Source organism: Apium graveolens, chromosome 7 (assembly GCF_009905375.1).
Source record: "Apium graveolens cultivar Ventura chromosome 7, ASM990537v1, whole genome shotgun sequence".
NCBI classification, from domain to species: Eukaryota; Viridiplantae; Streptophyta; class Magnoliopsida; order Apiales; family Apiaceae; genus Apium; species Apium graveolens.
This window is the reverse complement of record NC_133653.1, coordinates 41,070,806-41,087,248: the sequence shown is the minus strand read 5'-3', so window position 1 is coordinate 41,087,248 and position 16,443 is coordinate 41,070,806. Positions and strand designations below refer to the sequence as shown.

The 16,443-nt window shown below is 36.5% G+C and overlaps 1 protein-coding gene and 1 long non-coding RNA gene across 8 annotated transcripts; both read right to left on the bottom strand.

Moving 5' to 3' along the window:
* Positions 1-3,540: 3,540 nt before the first annotated feature.
* LOC141670903 (uncharacterized) lies at positions 3,541-5,303 on the bottom strand. 3 transcript variants are annotated; one of them, XR_012554811.1, is made up of 3 exons: positions 5,217-5,303; positions 4,042-5,133; positions 3,541-3,944 (listed from the first exon to the last, which is right to left on the bottom strand). It is a non-coding gene; the product is annotated as an uncharacterized LOC141670903 (long non-coding RNA). The 3 variants fall into 3 exon arrangements; XR_012554812.1 differs by having other exon boundaries at positions 3,541-4,977; positions 5,051-5,133; XR_012554810.1 differs by having other exon boundaries at positions 3,541-5,133.
* Positions 5,304-9,389: 4,086 nt separating this feature from the next.
* On the bottom strand, positions 9,390-13,082 carry LOC141671889 (equilibrative nucleotide transporter 3-like). 5 transcript variants are annotated; one of them, XM_074478319.1, is made up of 10 exons: positions 12,759-13,082; positions 12,350-12,395; positions 12,129-12,233; positions 11,742-11,897; positions 11,490-11,633; positions 11,269-11,374; positions 10,763-10,938; positions 10,511-10,671; positions 9,843-10,101; positions 9,390-9,757 (listed from the first exon to the last, which is right to left on the bottom strand). In XM_074478319.1, exons 2-10 carry the CDS (start codon positions 12,383-12,385, stop codon positions 9,644-9,646), a joined length of 1,257 nt encoding a protein of 418 aa, XP_074334420.1. In that variant the 5' UTR covers positions 12,386-12,395; positions 12,759-13,082; the 3' UTR covers positions 9,390-9,643. The 5 variants fall into 5 exon arrangements, with proteins under 5 accessions (XP_074334420.1, XP_074334421.1, XP_074334417.1 ...); XM_074478320.1 differs by having other exon boundaries at positions 12,797-13,082; XM_074478316.1 differs by having other exon boundaries at positions 12,792-13,080.
* Positions 13,083-16,443: the final 3,361 nt, after the last annotated feature.

Genomic DNA, 16,443 nt, shown 5'->3' with positions numbered 1-16,443 from the left:
AAACCGCACATGCGGTTTGATCAAATTTTCAAACCGCAACCGCACCGCGTACTCTCAAAAACCGCATAAACCACACCACAAAAATGCGGTGCGGTGTGGTGCGGTTCACTGCGGTTTATACATTACAAGTTCGAAAATTTTAAATAAATACAAAACTTAGATTAGTTAAATTTCCGAATAATATAACAAAGTCGCCAATATTCTTCAATAATACAAATTAGAAATTACACACTGTAAGTTTAACGTAGAAGCTTGGCTCGGCAATTAAATGAGTTCACTATTAAATTGATGGTTTTGTACCATGTGTCTCATTATTTTTGAAGAAACACAAATAAAATGATCACCGCGCAACAATTGGTCTTGCAGAGAAATAAGATGATCACTAAGCAAGTACTCCTAGTATGTTAAATGGAATCAGACTTAATAAATGGAATCATGAAATATAAGTAATATATATATATATATATGTATATTAAATATTGCAGTGCGGTGCGGTTTGAACCGCATTTCAGAAATTTAAAACCACAACCCACACCGCACCGCGCGGTTTATTAAAAATTCAAACCACAACCGCACCACGAAAATTAAAAACCGCATTTTGCGGTGCGGATTGGTGCGGTCCAGGCGGTTTTTGCGATTTGTGTGGTTTTCTGCTCACCCCTAGCCATAACCATCCACCATGCTCATACAACACACAAAAGCATGTTAAAATACATAATCTGATCTTAACATATCATATTATCCATGATCTAATCATAAAAAAAATATGACAAAAATCAGAAAAATTAGAATCAAATCAGAAAAACAAGAATCACTGTTTATGGGCAATAAACGACGTCAAACGCCTTACAGACGAGTTGTTGATAGCTTTGGCTATCAGTTTTGTTCAGACGCTCGTTTACCTATGGAATAGGGTATTCGTTTGCATAAATCGGACACGAGACCCAGATTTCAGCAAATCTGCAGCAGCCAATTCAGAATCCGTATCTAATATGATTCTCATAATTAGAACAAACATAAATCATGTATATATCAGTATATATACAGATTACATAATCATCTTATGATTATACAACTCACATGAATATCATATATTCAAAACCATACATATATAAGCATATTATATCAACATCAAATCATGGTGAATCACGTACATGCTCATATATCGAAAACAATTAAACACATAAACGAATTAAAAACTTTTCGCAAGTAGCTCTGATGCCATTGAAGGGTTTTTAGCACATAAACGCAACGAAAACGTAAATTTAAATCTTAAAAAAAACTGAAATCCTCCGCAGGATCCATGCGAAAAATAATATTTAATTCGTAGTTCAGTATGTTTACCTTAAGAAGCTTTATGTTAATGAAAAGATGGAGGTCTTTAATAGCGATCCAAGAACATTGAATGGAAATCCCTAGCAGCTGCTCCTCAAGTGTGAAACACTACACCGGTATCCACCAAGAGTACAATGTGATGGAGGAGGAAGAGGTTGAGAGAATTAGTTATCTCCCTCTTGTTCTACTTTAGAATTAGGGTTAATTATTTGGGTTGAGGCAAATAGGGTTTATAATAGTATATTTATAGGCAAAATTTTCAGCTGAAAATTTTCCATAAAATATTATTATTATTAACCCTTTAATTGAGCGTTCTTATTAACCAAATAACTAATAATTAAAACACCTTTTAATCATTAATCCCTTTTTGAAACACTTTAGAAAAATAATTCTCTCACTTGATTTAATTTCCAAAATTAAATTCTTAATTAATAATATTAAGAATTAATTAAATCTCATTTAATCAATTATTAAATCTGCTAATTAATTATTTATTTCACAAATAAATAATTACCCGCCATTATTAATTAATTCCTCCACCATTAAATCATTCTCGTTTATGGTGTGACCCTGTAGGTTCAATATTAAGCCGGTAATAGAAATAAATAATAATAAAACTATTTTATCATTATTTATATAAATTCTCTAATTCATTAAATATGATAAATTAATAAATTAATCATATTTATTCTACATCGTGAGTGATACTTCTCAGCATATCGCGACTATCAAGATAATACGAATTCACTACTTTGAATACCAAGAACCTATTCAGTGAGTAGTTACCGTACAATCAATTCCTTCTACCCTGCAATGTCACGATTAAATACAAGGCATGGAACTTGTGTCAAGCCTATCTTATTTAATCATTTACTTTCTCATTCACTATGCTTAGTTCTATATAATGTAAATTAGAAACTCCTTTCTAATTTCATTCACTCTGGCCAGAGATTCCTGAACTAGCATAAGTGGATCAGCATTGAACATTCTCTTCCTTCACTGGAAGGGATAGATCCTTTATTGATCATACACTATCTTTGTGTACAAATTCCTATACCCAGTAGAGCCCTTATAATTGTCCCTGAAGACTAAGAACTAAACCAAAGCATATTTCAGTGTACACAAGATGACTATGATGACCTCAAGTCTAAGGATACTTGTACAACTATCACTATGTGAACAACTGCTGACACGTGAGTGAACTCCATCAGTTGTTCAGCTGTGTGTGTCATGTTCAGTGAACTTATTCTATAATAAGCACCTACATACTAGCTATAGTGTCACCACACAAATGTCTATGAGAACAGACATCCTTCATAATGAAGCAAGCATAGTATGTACCGATCTTTGCGGATTACTAATTACCAGTTACTAATCCTACGACCAAGAAATATTTAAGTTTAGAGTTATCATCTTTTAGGTCTCATTATTATGATCTCATCATAATCCATAAAAAGCTTTACTCTAAACTATGGTATATCTTATTTAAAAACTTAAATAGATAAAGCCCGCAATAAAACCAAAACAAGTCTTTTATTAATATCAATGAAATCAAAACAGATTACATAAAAGTTATTCCTAAATCATCATACATGATTGGACTTAGGACACATCTCTTTCATTATATATATCTATCTATATATACATACACACGCAGATGTATTACACGAAAATTTAACTGTCACCTCACACCCCGGGAAAAATGCCAAAAGCTGCATTATTCAGTCACGTCAAAGACGTCTCAAACTTATTATCTCAAATCAAAGATCCTACCCAAACACAACTCTGTGACCTTGTAACAAACAACACCCCGAAGTTAGGGGCAACAACTCAAAGAAAAATAAAAAAATTCTTACATCACACAAATCAAAGAGTCTACCCAAACAGAACTCAGGGGCTTTGTAATCAACAACACCCCAAAGTTAGGGGCAACAAATCACAAAAAATACATTACACAAATTAAAGAGCCTACACAAACACAACTCTGGGGCCTTGTAACCAACAAATCCCGGAGTTAGGGCCAACAAATTAAAGAAAAATAAAAAAAAATTCTTACATTAAACAAATCAAAGAGCCTACCCAAACACAAATCTGGGGCCTTGTAACCAACAACACCCCGGAGCTGGGGAAACAAATCAAAGAGTCTACCCAAACATAACTTCGGGGCCTTGTAACCAACAACACCCCGAAGTTAGGGGCAACAAATCAAAGAAAAATACAGTTTTTTTCTTATATTAAAATAGTCAAAGAGCCTACTCACACACAAATCAAAGAAAAATACGAAAAATTTTCTTTCTAAACTACAACATTACTCCCCTATCCGAGAAACCCACATAAGGGAACGGGAGGCAAATGATAGGCCATAATGCAATTAGGCCCAAAAGGCACCATAAAAGCCCAATAAAAGAAGACCCCAGGCCCAGTCTGAGTGGTCCCCGGACACGTGGCACTAGCTCAGGAGAGTAACAGTCCTATAATGCCCAAAATAACATTGCAACATCTCAGGCGTCCATGTGTCAAAAGGTCAGGATATCCCAACAACCAGGGGACAACTGGGTCCGACCCCATCAAGAACGTCCATGTGTCCTCCTTCCAAAAATCACTAAAACCTATAAAAGGCCCAAAAAAAGGGGTTTTGGGGGTTAATTCTTCTATTCTCTTCCACACATACACACACCACATATATTCAAATAATTCATATTCTACCCTTTTTCTTCACAAAACCCTTTTCTCATCCTCAGGCCGGAGGTGCTGCGGGGACGCCACCCCCTCTGGTTCTGTTTTGCAGGAACTCAACCAACAATTTAACCGCTCATACCCATATTTATGCACAAATGGAAGCCGAGTCTGGATAGGAAAAGGAGAAGAGCCCAGGAAAGAATAGGAGTTATCAATCTCTATCTTTGAGGTGAATAGTAGGTAATTAGCCAATAATTAAATATCAAATAGGTGACTAACGACATCCAAAAGTAGACCATTCATTGTAAATATGACTCATGATAATCATCAGTTAACTTAACTTGATCATTTTATTAATATCGAAAATCGAAATTAGCCAAAATCGAAAAATGTTAAGATAGGAGGGTAGAGCTCGTTTGAGCTTTAATTTGGTTACTAAAACTTGCTATTTGGCTCACGGAATCATCATTAAATCGAAATTTGTTTCTTTCTTACTTGAGTATTTTTTAAGATTTCGAAGAATAAACACTTAATTTTATCATGGTTCCGTGAGCCAAATAACAAGTTTTAGCAATCAAATTGAGGTCCAAAATCAGGTCTACCCTCCTATGTTACCATTTTTATATTTTTGCCTAATTTTAATTTTTGACTTTCCGGAATGATCAAATAAAATTAATTGATGATTAAGTTTTTTCGACCTACTTCAATATTAACCTCTTAGCCAAAGTTCTGTCATCCAAATGCCCTGCATACCCCTATTTCATGCCAAACATCGTAAAAGTTGGATAAGATGAATAATTAAGGAAATTAGTAGATTAAGGGAAGAAAACCATACTAGAATTTAGTAACTTCGTACCGGATAGTATGCCTTGAAATGAGTCAAACTATATGCAAATTAGAAGAGTTATTATCAAAGCATATGCTTTGTTAATATTGGTACTGGCAGTCTGGCACTGAAGAAACCTGCCAAATATCAGGTTAATCCCAGTACAAGAAGCACAAGTGCAGCAAGGAGAGTTGACATCCTCAATCTTACTATATAAACATTCTTAGCTCCAAGCTTATTGCTCCAATAAATGCCATATATGGGGAACATCTTACGCGTAAAGTGAAAACAACCTGAAATTTTTTAAAATGATGAAACCGGAACTTTCTTATTATTAACCTTTGTGCTGGGATAATAGCTATTCAAAATAACTTACTAGGATAGAAGTAATGGGAAATGTGGTCTCCATCTCCGGAGCAAATAATGGGTATCGATAAGCTCATTAGCTCAAGTTATGTGACCGTCTCATTGTCTTCGTATGTTTATATATGGTTGGAGCGTCACATTGGTTATGACCGACAACAAAGTAGGGGTGTGCACGGTTTGGTTCGACTCGGTTTTTACCGAAAATCGTTACCGAACCGTGTATGTCGGTTCGGTTCGGTTCGGTTTTTAGCTATTAACTGTAACCGAACTGTTCGGAACGGTTATTTTCGGTTCGGTTAACCGTTTATCGGTTTCGGTTTTTTTCGGTTTTTATTTTTTTTAAAAAATAATTATTTAATATAATACTAAGAATATTTATAAACGTTATTTAATATAAATCTAAGAAAATTAATTATTTAGTATAATTTAACAAACAAGTAGCATCGTTAAATGAGGGATTCGTATTGATGAATTAATAGAGTTATAATATTAATGACTATCGAGTAAGGGCAAGTGCAAGTAAGTAAATGACTATCATGATCCATGTACAGACCCAACAACAAAAGGTTTTTAAAAATTTTACATAAATTTGGCAAGTATCATATACTCATATTTGTATAAAATAGATAAGTAAATAAATATATATTAAATATTTTAAAATAATATTAGCGGTTCGGTTTTTCGATTCGGTTTTAAGGATAAAACCGTAACCGTTACCAAACCGTCCGGTCGGTTTGGTTCGGTTCGGTTATGATTTTTTTCGGTTTTTGTCGGTTTTTTTCGGTGTGATTTTTCGGTTTTTGGATCCGGTTTCGATTTTTCGGTTTTTGTTTGATCACCCCTAACAATAAGTATTGCTCAACTACTTAACTGCTTGGTCATTTACATAACGCATACTGATCTTTTTCATTTGGTTTGTTCTATTCATAAACTTAATTTCTCTCCGGATTGTAGTTGAATCGCATTTTTAACGAGCCTTCAACCTAGATGGAGCATTGGCCTTTATTTTGCATTCAGAAAAATAGTTTTATATTTTAATATTGGCTACAAATCCGTTCGTTCCTTGTCCAAATTGTTGAGCTGCAACTTATAATATGTATTGCGGCCAAAGTAAATTTGATCTCCTACAACTTGGTAGCTAGCATTTTCTCTTGGCAATTTAGCATCCTTGTAGTTGCCAGTAGGTTGTTGCACGTCGATTCCAGTACCAATACTGTGCCTCGGACTAAGTACAAATTACACAAAAACGGCAGTACAATTTTTGGTTCTAATTTAAGTAGCGGAAAGTAACTTGATATCTTGTCGATTTATAGAGCATTTTCAGTTCAAGTAGTTTGACATCCTTGTCGATGAGTTGTTAGTCTGCATCAACTTATACTCCAGCTAATGTTGTCGATACATTTACCTTGGCACTGATAAATTAATTTATTATACTGTACTATTACTAATTTCTTGAAGCTGGACGGCCTACACATCATTTAAGTTGCCGCGCTTACCATGAGCCATTGTGTACTAGTGTTTTTGTATAAAAACCCTGAGAAGATCAATGAATTTAGCCCAAATATTATAAACAAATCCATTAAAGGGTTAAATATCAAAGTGGTCACTCAACTGAAGATCATATATCAGTTTAATCATCCAAGTTAACGGGGTATTATTTGAATCACTAAAGTCATAATAAATATCATACATATACCTCAAAATATGTGCTCGAAAATTAAAATTTATTTTATGGAGTTCTATATATTTTTCTTGAATTCTATTACAACCAAATGAAAATGTATGAATTCTAGTATTTTCTATAATATAATAAGATTTTTTAAAATTTATCTACTATTTATTTTTAATTTTGTAGTCATTTGCTTTATTTAAATAAAAATAATTAGTAGATAAATTTTTAAAAATCTCAAAAAATCATTTAAAATACTATGAATTCATAACTTTTCATTTGGTTGTAATAAGATTTAAAAAAAATGTTTAGAACTCCATAAAATAAATTTTAATTCTCGAGCACATATTTTGAGTTATATGTTTGATATTTATTATTACTTTAGTGATACAAATGATACTCCGTTAAGTTTGATGATTAAACTGATGTATGACCTTCAGTTAAGTGACCACTTTGATATTTAACCCGTCCATTAAATCCATGTTTTTTTTTTAATTATTACCTTATTGAAATTATTTGGGAAGATACTGACTGAATTGTTGTATACTTGCTACATTTACTTTCTCTCTTTGTTTTTTAAATGCCTGCAGCCGCAAGATCAGATTGAATAGCTGTTAAACCTTCAGCCGCTGCTTTTGAGCAATAGCATTTGATCACGGGTAGTTAAGGGAAAACTAAAGCATACAAAAATGTGCAGAGGAACTCTAAGAATGTGGTTATAGCATGAAACAACACTGCAAAAAAAAAAATCAACTAATTTTTCTATGCAAGTCACTTCTGCATAAAAGCTTAATGGGTAATCTGTGCATTGTCTAGAACATAATTATCTGTTTGTTTTATTGTTATTGATATAGAAAAGCTAGTTCTATGTTAAGGAATTGAGCTCGATTTTCTCATCCTAGGAGTGTAAAAGAATACTTCACCTTTTGCTTAGCCTAGCGGATATGGCTCGTCCTTGGTCACCAAAGTGCGAAGGCTTGAGCCACGATGGAGGAAAATATGTGTCTGAGTATTTAGATTACACAGATGTATCATTTTTCTAATTTTATTATTACATTCTTTCTTGTGATTTGCATTTATCTGTGGGTCTTTCTTGTTACCTGTGACACAGAGGATACTTAAACCCTAATTGCAGAACCAATATATTATGTTTTCAAAGTTTAGAATACCTCTGATGATATAAAAGGGCATGTATATACATTCCATACAAATCCTATTACCTTAAGTGGGCATTTAAAAGACTTACATGATGTTTAAAAATGAAATAAACTAATTTACAAGGTCCAAAATAACTATAAATAATAACAGTGCCTTGAATGACAAAGTACAAATTAGCACAAAAACAGAAGTTGAGTCAATAAGTTGTTAGTCTGCATCCTCTCAGACTCCACCTAATGTAGTCGTTAAGTTTAATGATCAATCCACTTTATTATCAGCATCAGCAAGTTAATCTTTTAAATTTTCTGGTCATTAGTTAACCCTTGGGACTGTTAACTTGACCTATACTGGTACTAAATTTCTAACAGTCAATGGTATACGGCCTGTGCATCATATGTTTCCACCCTTACCACGAACCACACTAGTGTGTGCCGGTTTTTTCTAATAAGAACCCCGGGAAAATCGATGAGTTCAACTGTAGGAATTATGCTAGATTTTTTTTAATTAAATAATCGATGTTCTGAAAGATCAAGTCTTTGTTCTTCAACCTCTGGTCCTCTGTTTAGGACTAGCATCGCTCTCAGCCTGCAAGACCAAAAAGTCCCAGTAATTTTCTAATCTATTACTTTGTTCAAACTATTTGCGACCACACTGATTGGAATTACTATATACCTTCTGAATTTGTTTATTTTTTGAATGCCAGCTGCCACACTATCAGATTAAGCAGTTGCTGATCCTTCTTTTGAGCGATACGATTTGATCATAGATAGTTAGGGAAAACTAAAGCTACAAAAATGTGCAGAGGAACTTAAGAATGTGGCTATAGCATGAAACCATACTGCAAAAACAAATATTATCAACTTATTTTCTATGCATGTCAGTTCTGATTAGTGGTTACAGTTGCCGTTTTAACAGCCAAATACTGAAAAATAATTGACACAGGAACAAGGAAAAATCAACTGATATCTCTATGAAAGTCAGTTCTGCATGAAAGCTTAATGGATAATCTGTGCATTGTCTAGAACAGAATTAGCTTAACAATACTATATTGTTATTGAAATATAAAATCTTGTTCAATTTAAGGAATTGAGCTCAATTGTCTCGTCATTGGAGTGTAAAAGAGCGCTTCACCTTCGGCTAGGCCTAGCGGATAGTATATTCATTTCTTGTAACTGACCCTACTACAAAACCACAGCTGTTCTTTTTCCTGGAAATGTGGCAGCATTCATCACTTTCCATAAGCATAATACATCACTATCTTGTTTATGTATTGATAAATTATGCTTAGCTACACTAATCTCTTGATGGAATCTATTCTTTTGCAAGATATAGCAAAGCTGGAGCTTGTTGCATGACTAATACAAACACTTTTTATAATATCACTTAACATTTTGCCATTCCTCTTGATTAATGATGGGATAATACATAGTTTTCGGACATTTTTACTTGAGATGATTCACACCATGTGTAAATTTACATATACTAATTTACAAAGAAATGAGAAAAAACTATTTCAGTAATCAATCGAGTGCTGATAGCTTTATGGCTCGTGTTTCATCCATGTCCGTGTTTAGCAACTACGTCGCTTGAGGTTGATCGTGTTTTTCTCTTCAAAACTCGGTGCCACTATTAATTAGCCACAACCAGTCGAGAGAAACTCCTGCAAATATACCACCTAAAAGGAATAACACTAGCAGATTCCCTAGTGCATTTTGCTCCGGACCCTGAAAGCAGACACATTGTTACTTACTAAAAAAAAGATTCAAGTTTGCTAACCTTAACCTTTCAATTATTGTGTAGCTAACGTACCTTGTAACCTTTAGGAGCTACTGTCATGACACATACAGTTAGGTAACCGTTAGTTAATCCGAGGAACGATACGAGTAAAATCATCCACCCCTGATCACCATATTTTGCAGTGAAATAAAATGCAGGGATGAGCAAGAAACGGGATAATATTGCTATCATCAGGCCTTTCCGAGATTCCAACTTGATCAAATCTATCATAGGAACGTATCTACCAATTAAATCCAGCACATTGTACATTGCTATTAGAACAAGTGGATACCTGAAAACCAGAATTGGGAGATTAGTATGTTCTAACAAATTTTCAAGATTTTGATTATTTTAAACATTATATCTTGTGGCTTGTCTTGGTTTTGTAGAAGTATATGCATCTCCAGTTGCTACTAAGGGGTTGGGTAGGTAGTAACAAAAGTTTCAGTAGATACATGGTTACATTACCAAGGATGTTTTTGGTCCCTTGTAGGACTAGCATTTATATGCCAGTTGTGCATGTCTTCATTAAAAAGTGTGCCAGGCACTTCTCTATTTATCATAAATTATGAAGAGAAGGGCAGAATTCCCTGGACTCTAACAGATTCTAGCAGGTGTCATGGACTAATGGGGACTGATAAAATAAATTATATTAAGTTCTGTCAGTTCAAGCTAAACATCATTCAAGTTTGTGAACTTACCATGATCCCAAATGGTGTTTACCAGTGTTTTCATATAAGAACCCCGGGAAAATCGACAATGTTAGGACATATATCAGAAACAAGTCCAATAAATAATCAATGTTTTGAAAACATAATTCTTTATTGGTCAGCCTCTTTTTAGAATCAGCATTGTCCTCAACCTGCAAGACCAAAAGCCCCTGTCATTTTTTGTGGACCATTATTACCTTCATAAAAATATCTGTAATGATACTAATTGGAATCATTATTTACTTGTTGAATTTCTTGTTTGTGGATGCCAGCAGCTGCAAGATCAGATGAAACAGTTGTTGATCCTTCAGACGCTGCTTTTGAGCGATAATATTTGACCACTGGTAGTTTAGGGAAAACTAGAGCATACAAAAATATGCAGAGGAACTCTAAGAATGTGGCTATAGAAAGAAACAACACTGCAAAAACAAAAAAAATGAAGACATCGTCAGGGAAGACCACAGACAAAATTTGCATTTCAACTATATTGTGTTTTTCACATTCGAAAGCTAAAATAAAGTAACCTGAACAGATTCTGAAGAATAAGATTTAAAATCCAATAACGTCACTACTAGCTTATTTAAAGTGTTCAACTCAACATTTGACGGCATCTACTCTTTACACCATTTTCCAAGGCCAGACAGTGAAGTGCAATAGCAATCAAAAAACCATCACAAGGGCTAAATAACAGATTAAGACAGTCAAGATTCAGCAATTAAAAAATCTTCAATAAAAACATTTGCACATACTGGTTCCCTTTCGAAGACCGTCTCCCGAATTTTCAAAAGCTGCTTTTGTCATAAGCCTCAAACCTGAGGTGAGAGCTCCTGATGCAGCCAAACCAGCAAAGAATGACTGCAAGATTAATGAGAACAGTATTTAGGAAGATAAAATTTTAATTTAAACATATTGCAATAAAGCAAACTTATCAGGTAAATCCTCAAATAATGTTATTAACCAATTACTTTACCTGCATAAACTCTGGCCGCATGAAAGACAGGTCCCCTACCATTCCGCCTTGGACATGAGCATCTGCTACTCCAAAAGCACCAACAAAAACGCAAATACCAATATAATTTCCAATACCCCCTTTCCCTGATGTAGCTAGATCCAACTACAACATTTATATGATAATTTCTCAGATCAGCAGGTCTAAAAGAAGTTACAAATTTCTTTAGTATATACTTTGAAGTAATCAACATTTCAGGAGAGAAATAATTACCACTATAAGTGCAAAAGTACTCAAACAAAAGAGGATGTATCCAGCTATATTACGTTTTCTAGTATCGATCTTTGACTCGTTATAAGCAAGAAGTGCCATTGTTCCTAGTGCAAATGGTTGATAGACGAGTGTAAGTACCCTTGATGGATGGTAATCCTTCAAAAAAAGATTCAGCATTCATCAAAACTCAAACACAACATTTTGCACCTATATATATAGATTATTACCGAAAAGGAAAATAACAAACAAATGACAAATGTTCCTAATAAGCTAAACTATAATGTTCTTCTGAGTAATCACAAAGATGCTTTAAACAGATTCTAGTAGTAGCAGACATAACAAATTCACAGTTACGCGTTTTCCCTATGTTAAGCAGTAGTAACTTACAGGAAACAATGCATAGTAGTAGTCTCCTATCGTCAACATGCTATTCCATGAAACTAGTGACCCAAGTCCAAGGAACCAACATACAAGAATCGCAAGAAGTGTTCCCTGAAAATCGAATTCCAATTGACAAAATCTCCTTGCTCAAATAAACAGAACAAAACGATAACATCTAAATGATTCTAAATAAATAGAAAAAAGAACATAGTAAATAACACACAAACCTCAAGCCTAACTGGAGTTTCACTTGAAGCTGCCATTCTTGATACTCTAGAACAATAAACACCACAAGTTAAAGTCATATACCATAATAAATAACTTCATTCTAAAAAATTGAGAACAATAGAGTACCCCAGAGCTTATATCTTATACAAAGTTATGCACATTAAGCCACAAGTGGTCATGAATCAAACTTTATATTCCACTCTTAAAACACACACACAGTTGATGAAATTTCAGAGTTAGAAAGTGCGGGGATACCTAAGCAAATTATAAATCAAACTTTGACTTGTTTACAACAACCACTGAATAAAATCACTAGAGATCGTAGATATTATATATCTTGTAAATATTTATTCTTTTACACATGTGTACACAAGTTCTACATACACACACATAAAATGATAAAGAAACCTTATCAAGAAGAGTGTGAAAAGATGAGCATACAATACAATGATTTATGTTGGGATTGACCAACTGGGCCGGGGTGTGAACTTTGAGCAAATTGTTAGAGTGTCAACGTCTAATCTTTAAAGATTCATAGCATGGCCTGTTCTGAAAAGAAAAATAAAAGAGATACAAGATTCACAGCCTTATTTAGGCAATATGAACGCCTATAATTGGAGGATCTTCGAGGAATCTCTTGGGTGGGTTGACTGACAGGCACAAATTATTACACATACTAAGATGGGCAGCTTCATAAGATTTATAGACCTCGATAGTCGATAATTACTATAGATACTCTTTATTTTACAACAGGGGTGAAATACCCGGATGGGATAATTTGGAAAAATGGTCCTTAATGTAAGAATTTCGGAGAAAAAAGTAAGGAAATACTTGGTGTCCACAATACTGGTGGATTTAAAAAACCTGGCGAATTAACTTGGGATACATAATTTTGTACATATGAGGTGTGGTGTATTCTGATTGAAATGACTTCCTGTATTTATATTAACAAAATCAATTAAAACATCTTATATCAAATACCATGTTATTGTACAAATATTTTGTTAACTAGTTTTATACCCGTGCATTGCACGGGGTTTTCTTATTAATTTTTATGTGTTTTTTAGTAGTTTATTTAATTGTTCTTTTAGAATTTTTATAAATTTTTGTGAATGGTTTTCAATTTTTTTATGATTATATTTAATAATTTTGATTTTTAATTACTCATATGCATATTTTTTAATATAAACATAACGATGTAATTGATTCTTTGATAAATTATTTTCAATTGTATTAATATTATTTTTAAATGGTGTTATTGAATTTAATACATTACTTTCGACTGTACTAATGTTATTTTTTATTTAATACATAAAAAATATGCGGGCCTCTGCCCTCTCTCCACTAATCGGCCGTCTCTTTTGCCTAACCCCCTTCTTTTTCGGGTCCAAGTTGAGCCGGTGGCATATGTCATTTGGGTTTATCCCTATCATATCGGAGTGTGACCATGCAAAGACATCCAAATTCTCCCTTAGGAAGCGGGCTAGATCCTCTCTCAAGTCAGGACTTAGGTTAGAGCCTATTCTGAGTACCTTGGAGGGATCATTTGGGTCTACCAAGATCGGGATTGTGTCCTCTGCGGCCCCAGCCCTCTCGACCATTGAGGGCATTCTCGGGTCTAGATCTGCTCGAGCCTCGCTAGTTTTTTCCATTTCCGTGATTGCCAAACCTTCCGCATCCTTGAGCTCGGTTTGGTGAGCTTGGGTCGGGTTTATCAAGCGTTCAGAGGTCGCAGTTACAGTTCGAGTGATTCCGTCGGATGGGTCCATAGTGATTGTTGTTTCTTTGCGTGCCCACTTCCCTCTCCTAAGTGTTGCAGTGATTTGTTCTGGGCTCTCTTCTTCATCACTTGCTTCCTCTACAATCCCCTCTTGTATCAACATGATGGGCTGAGATGCTTCCATTAGTAAGGCCCCTGGGCGTGGTTCCACATGAATTCCCATGTGCTCGAAGTAGTTCTCGGGCAACTCCTCAATTGAAATCAAATTACAAGTCTCGTGGCCCTCAGGACGTATTCTTTTCCTGCCCTCTGCCTCTTCCATGGGGATGTCGCACTCACCTGCTTCAGCTACCTCCCTTGAGGCATTTCTTGACTCGGCCGCTTTGAGTGCCTGGTTGTAGCAGACCCTGGATTCGTATTGACAGCTCTTCAAGATGCCTACCCCCGTGGGGGTTGGGAATTTTATCGTCATATGATGGATCGAGGTCACCATCCTCATTGCCCTCATAAGGGGTCTGCCCACTATAACATTGTAGGCACAAGGCTGGTCTACGACTGTAAACATAGCGATCTGGGTGGCCACATGAGGCTCCTCTCCTATGGTCACCGGGAGCCGAATTGTCCCTTTCACTCCGATCGAGTCTCCCGTGAACCCGTACAGGTGCCCACCTGTTGAGGTTAATTCTCTATCCAATAATCCCAGTTTTTTGTAGGCATCATAAGTCAAAACATCAGCCGAACTCCCGGTGTCCACCATTGCTCGGTGAACATTCACCGTCCCAATCTTCATTTTTATGACTAGGGCATCGGTATGAGGGTAATGCACCCATTTTGCATCATTCTCTTTAAATACGATATCATCGACCTCCCTTTCAAAGAGCTCCGGGGGCCTTTGGCTTAGATGATTGACGTTGGTGAGCGGCTTGTCCTTTGCTTCCCGGGCATATCTGTCCATCGCCTTCCGGCTGTCTCCACCAATGTGAGACCCGCCTAGAATAATATGAATACTACCAGCCCGAGGGACCCTTTCTTTGTCTTCTGGGGGTGGAGGAGGGACGGTATGATAATCCGTCCTGTGTCTTCGAACCTCCTTGACAACCCACTCCGTAAGCTTCCCTTGTCTAATCAAAGTCTCGATCTCATCCTTTAGTTGTCTACAATCAGCTGTATCGTGTCCGGTGGCCTCATGGTATGCACAATACTTTGAAGTGTCTCTTTTATTGTAGTCTGTGAGAGGAGTTGCCTTCCTGAATACCCCCTTCCCCACATATGTAGCATATATGTGGTCGATAGAGGCTACCAGAGGAGTGTGTGTCTGCCATTTGCTTGTATAAGGCCTCCCCGAATCTTTTGTGGTCTCTTTGCCACGGGCAGACTTTTTCGGGCTCGAACTACGCCGATATGTCTTCCTCCTTTCGTCAGGGCTTGAGGATCGGTCCCTCTTGTCTCGATAGCTTTCGCTGATTTTCAGCTCTCTCATCGATTTCTCTACCCTCTAGAAGGGTTCGGCTTGCTCATAGAACTCGGCCAAGGTCCTCGGCTCACTCGCTTGGAGGCTCTTCCAAAATTTCGATACTTCTTTCAGCCCTGCTATCAAGAAATTTTTGATGGTCTCCTCACTGGCTCCTCTCACCTTGGGGACCTCGGCGTTGAACCGACGAAAGTATTCTGCCAAGGGCTCCCCCTCCCTTTGCTTGATGTTGGCTAATGTGGCCACAGGAGGCGAATAGTGGAGGGTCGACTGAAATTGTCTGACGAACAAGTCCTCCAATTGCCTCCACGTTCTTATGCTAGCCGGTCCCAACTTGGAGAACCATTGTTGGGCACTACCTCTGAGTGATGCCGCGAAGAGTCTGCAACGGGTCATCTCCGGCACCTGATAGACTTCCATCTCAGTGTTAAATTGAATAAGGTACTCCGCCGGGTCGGCTTCGCCGTTGAATAGAAGGTCGGGGTTGTGCCTAAACACCCGAGGTAGGGGGGATGATCGGATAGCAGCCGTAAACGGAGAGGGGGCAGCCGAAGCAGGGGGCCATCTCTTCTCTTGCTCCATCTCATCTAAGATCCTTCTCAGGTCCCTTACTCTAACAACTTCTCCTTCTCTGTCACCTCCCGCATTACTCGAATGATGTGAGCCCTGAGGTCGTTCGCGGCGTTCCCCTCCTCCAGCTCGGTCCTGCGACTCCTCTTCACGATTGTATCTGCGTCTATGTCGCTCCTCCCTTCTGGGTGAGGTGTGTTGACGTCTTTCCGGAGGGGTCGTTGTTCGTTCCCTTTTCGAGCCTCTTTTATCCACGGGCTCTTTCTTTTCTCTCTCCTTCTTACTATTCTCCAATTTGAGCCTGAGGTCATGTTCACTTAGTTTTCTACCCA

Bases quoted from the DNA above. Each gene is read 5' to 3' on its own strand.
- LOC141671889 (XM_074478319.1), bottom strand. From the start codon at position 12,385: ATGGCAGCTTCAAGTGAAACTCCAGTTAGGCTTGAG. The intron at 12,234-12,349 runs GTTTGTGTGTTA...TTCGATTTTCAG, and splicing joins AAACTCCAGTTAGGCTTGAG to GGAACACTTCTTGCGATTCT. The intron at 11,898-12,128 runs GTAAGTTACTAC...CTTTTTTTGAAG, and splicing joins ACTACTATGCATTGTTTCCT to GATTACCATCCATCAAGGGT.